The following is a 4,360-nucleotide window of genomic DNA, read 5'->3' as shown; positions in this document are numbered from 1 at the left end:
GGAAAGAGTTAAGATAGGAGTACAATTGACACTGTCTAAAAAAGTCATAACACAGGCTTGTCAAACATGTCTTCTGGTTCAGAGGAAGTAGAGATCATTCTAGATCCAGGGAAGGCTTCCTTGAATGAAGAGATTTCAAGGTGGTTCTTAAAAGATGATTAAGACTTACTTATGTAGAAAGGAGAAAGGGACATTTCATAAGAAGAGAACAGTATGACAAGGAAGGGGTCTAAAACTAATTCAGATGAGCTGGTGAGTGGCAGGCAGGGTGAAATCTCAGCCAGAGGGTAGGTGCTGCCAGGAGAAGTACAGCAGGTCCTTAGACTTTGTCTTCTCTGTTGTAATTCTTTAAGTCCTCTAAGTTAAGTGGCTGCTGTGTGCTAGGCAGTGGGAATGTGCAGATAAAACCAGCAATCATCTGACCATCTTACAGACTCCCTCCCCTCAGAAAAGGGCAATAATGAACAAATAAACAAAAACACAGGACTTTGTGGTATGAGGGGAAGGCAGTGCAAAAGAATTAGAAGCAAATAAATGTGCCAGGGAGTTCCACATGGAGCAGTCAGGGAAGGCCATCTTGAGGAGGAGCCATTTCAACAGAAATTTGAATGAAATAATTAAGCATGGAAAATGACCAGGACCCCACTGTCTCAGAGGGTAACGTCTGGCTATCCATAGCTACTGACCACAGGAAATGTGGAAAGTCTAAATTGAGATATGCAATACATATAAAATATGCACTAAATTTCAAGGGGTGGCATTGAAGCCATGTAAACCGCCTACTATAAAATAGTATTTTGAAAGTACTCAGTTGAATTAAAATATTATCAAAATTAAACATACTTTTCAAAAACTTTTTGAATGTGGTTACTAGAAATTTAAAGTTACATATGTGACCCATGTGGTCCTGCCACTGGGACAGCACTAAGGTAGGAGAAAAACATTCTAGGTGGAGAAAACAGCCAGTGCAAAGTTCCTATGGTAGGAAGCTATCCTAATGGCAATATAAAGCTATTAAAAGCTTTTTATTGAATCACATATATCTTTACAGTGTATTATATTTCTTTTTCCAGAAGGAATACCTTGTATATCAGTCAAGACGACGACATTACTATCCACATCACCAATATCAAATAGCTTTTCATCATTTTTTCCAGATTATTATTATTATGATTATTATTATTCTCATTATTTTTAAACATTCAATCACTATATATCATTTTGCTTGTAAAAAGAATTTACCCAACATGAAATACTCCTCAGACCGGTCCAGTTGAGAATACTATACATGTTATCATCAGCAGATAATAAACCATTTCTGTGTCCCACTAATGTCATGCCTCTCTATTTGTTCTCTTGCTTCCCTTCCTTATACTCTTCCTTTCTCCAACCCCATTCCATATTGTCTTCAGTGAACCATAACTATATTCACTGCTTTGATGCCCTATAATATTTGAAAGCGTTTACAAATAGCAATTTGTGAGATCTAGACCTCAAGGAAAACAATCACAACAAATAAATAAAAGTCTGCAGAATGGATTAAAGAAAGAGAGTAAGGATTCAAGAGACCAGTCACTCTCCAAGGGTCAATGCCAGGGGAGCTAAGGGTCTTCTCTATGGTACTCTGAAGGATGGGCAGGGATGGACAAGCTTTGGGGACTGCCAAAATCATGTATTATATTTCTTTTTCCAGAAGGAATACCTTGTATATCAGTCAAGACGACGACATTACTATCCACATCACCAATATCAAATAGCTTTTCATCATTTTTTCCAGATTATTATTATTATGATTATTATTATTCTCATTATTTTTAAACATTCAATCACTATATATCATTTTGCTTGTAAAAAGAATTTACCCAACATGAAATACTCCTCAGACCGGTCCAGTTGAGAATACTATACATGTTATCATCAGCAGATAATAAACCATTTCTGTGTCCCACTAATGTCATGCCTCTCTATTTGTTCTCTTGCTTCCCTTCCTTATACTCTTCCTTTCTCCAACCCCATTCCATATTGTCTTCAGTGAACCATAACTATATTCACTGCTTTGATGCCCTATAATATTTGAAAGCGTTTACAAATAGCAATTTGTGAGATCTAGACCTCAAGGAAAACAATCACAACAAATAAATAAAAGTCTGCAGAATGGATTAAAGAAAGAGAGTAAGGATTCAAGAGACCAGTCACTCTCCAAGGGTCAATGCCAGGGGAGCTAAGGGTCTTCTCTATGGTACTCTGAAGGATGGGCAGGGATGGACAAGCTTTGGGGACTGCCAAAATCATGTGCACGGAAAAGGAAAGAGTCAAGGTGGCTGTGATTTTTGTCCCAGGGCCAGCCTGATTGGAAGACCTATCCCCAAGAGGGACACTGAGAGGAGGAGAAGAAGGAAGACTATGAGGAGGGAGTGGGGAAAGGGAGCATTTTGGGATAGGGAATTAGTGTCCATTACATATTAAGCAGACTTAACTGCAGGACTCCAACTGGCTAGACTTGTCTTGAGTTTCTGACTTCGTCTTACCCTAAGTCTGTTTCTTGGCTGTTAGGTTCTACTACATAGGCTCAAATGTGAAACTGAAGCCTGTGTAGGGGAAAAACAAAAGAGATCATCATGAATAAGATTAGCAACCACCTGGTTTGTGTTAATATTTCACAAAAGAAACTGTTGCATTAACTGATGCTTTACATTTCTCTCTCCCTTTCTTTCTTATTTTCTCTCTTGTTTTTGTTTTTGTTTCTGTCTTTTTGTTTTTGTTTTTTAATCCTCTAAGCCACACTACATGACTGGATATAAACGTCTCAAATCCACTTAGAAAGTTCTTTCTCTTGAGAAGCCATAAATAAATAAACAAACAAACAAATAAATAAATAAAAAACAAAAAAACAATATCTTCCTGAGACTGAAAGGGCAGGGTAACTGCAATAAAACTGAACGTGGAAACCAACTACTGAGGCAGCCTCCACAACTCACTAGTGAGTGGGTATAATAGTTTTTTAAGATTGTGAAAACTAGTTTCAGAAAGGTTTAATAACTTCTTCAATCTCACAAAGCCAGAAGGTCACAGGACAATGAGTTTAAGCAGGTCTGCCTAACCTGAAGTCCCCATTAGCAGCCAAAAGTCCCAGATGGGACAAGACACCATTGACTCCCAGACAGTGCCTTATCACAGTGGATTAGTTGGTCCCTGTGGCTTCTTGAGTCTGAAAGGTATTTAACTTCTTTTTGTGAAATAAACTAAACAGGGCCCACCATGGGAAGTTCTGGGAAGGAAACAGTTTTTCAGAAGCAGTCTTTTCACAAGCTATGAGCTAACCCCAAGCACATACCTCCACACAAGGTTCCCAGCTTTCGGGTTTCAGGCAGGAGAGGAAGGCCATGGCTGGGATCAGAGTCCCAGCCAGGCGCAAAGGAGGCATCATCCTGGCATTGTCTGGGACCAGCAGTGGCCTTGTGCGAACATGACAGGCTGGAACTGCCTGACCAAGCAGTCTCTGAGGCACGGGTATCTTCTCTTTCCTATCAGTGCCCCAGCAATGAATGTGTTCTGAGTTGTTCTGGGTTAAGGGGTAAGAGGAAGTGAGAGTGGCAAGCTTAGCATTTTGAGCTTTTTTTTCTCTCAGGCACTCCCCGTCACAGGAGGGGAAGTTAGAAGAAGAAAAACATCCACGGACCAGTGACTGGAGTAATACCAAGAGGAAGCTGGCTTTTATCCCAGAAAGTCATTTGACCTCTGGGCTTGGTGAGTTTTAGAAGACAACCAGTCTGTTTTCAGACCTTTTGCATAACCACCTAGGAAAGGCAGGGGTTTTCCAATTTAGTTTCAGTAGTGGAAACTTAGTTCGCATTAGTTTGCTAGAACTGCCCTAACAAACTGCCATGGAGTAGTATAAACAGCAGAAACCTTTTTTCTCACAATTCCAGAGACTGGAAGTCAAAGATCAAAGTGTCAGCAAGTGTGTCTGTGTCCTAATCTCTTCTTATAAGGACACCAGTTACGTTAGGGCCTACCCGCATCACCTTACTTCACTGTCATTACCTCTGCAGCGTCTCTCACTCCAAAGACAGTCATAAACTGAGATACTCAGGGTTAGGACTTAACATGAACTTTGAGAGCATCAGGAGAGAATGCCCCCTAACACTTTCCCCATCATACTTCTTCTTTTGATGAAACTTATATGTATGAATTGATTACATATAAAACTCCACTGAACCGTTTGGAAAGTATGGGAAGATGGGGGGAAGTTGGGAATTCAGAAGTAAATACTCTGAAGTTCAAATCCAGGATGAGTAACGTAGGGCCATGTGTCTTGGCCAAATCACTTAAATTACCTAGACTTCACTTCTGGAATAAT

General features: G+C 39.9%; 1 protein-coding gene across 1 annotated transcript in view; it reads right to left on the bottom strand.

Annotated features, from left to right (window-relative positions):
• Positions 1-3,617, bottom strand: part of TLR4 (toll like receptor 4) — a 16,818-nt gene extending 13,201 nt beyond the window's left edge. Inside the window, exon 1 of the mRNA XM_006142796.3 lies at positions 3,335-3,617. Coding sequence (XP_006142858.3) covers positions 3,335-3,427 — 93 coding nt within the window. The 5' untranslated portion in view covers positions 3,428-3,617. The remainder of the gene's footprint in view (positions 1-3,334) is intronic.
• Between the last annotated feature and the right edge of the window lie 743 nt (positions 3,618-4,360).

Source organism: Tupaia chinensis, unplaced genomic scaffold (assembly GCF_000334495.1).
Source record: "Tupaia chinensis unplaced genomic scaffold, TupChi_1.0 Scaffold000081_1, whole genome shotgun sequence".
Classification (NCBI taxonomy): Eukaryota; Metazoa; Chordata; class Mammalia; order Scandentia; family Tupaiidae; genus Tupaia; species Tupaia belangeri.
This window is presented reverse-complemented; position numbering and strand designations above follow the sequence as displayed.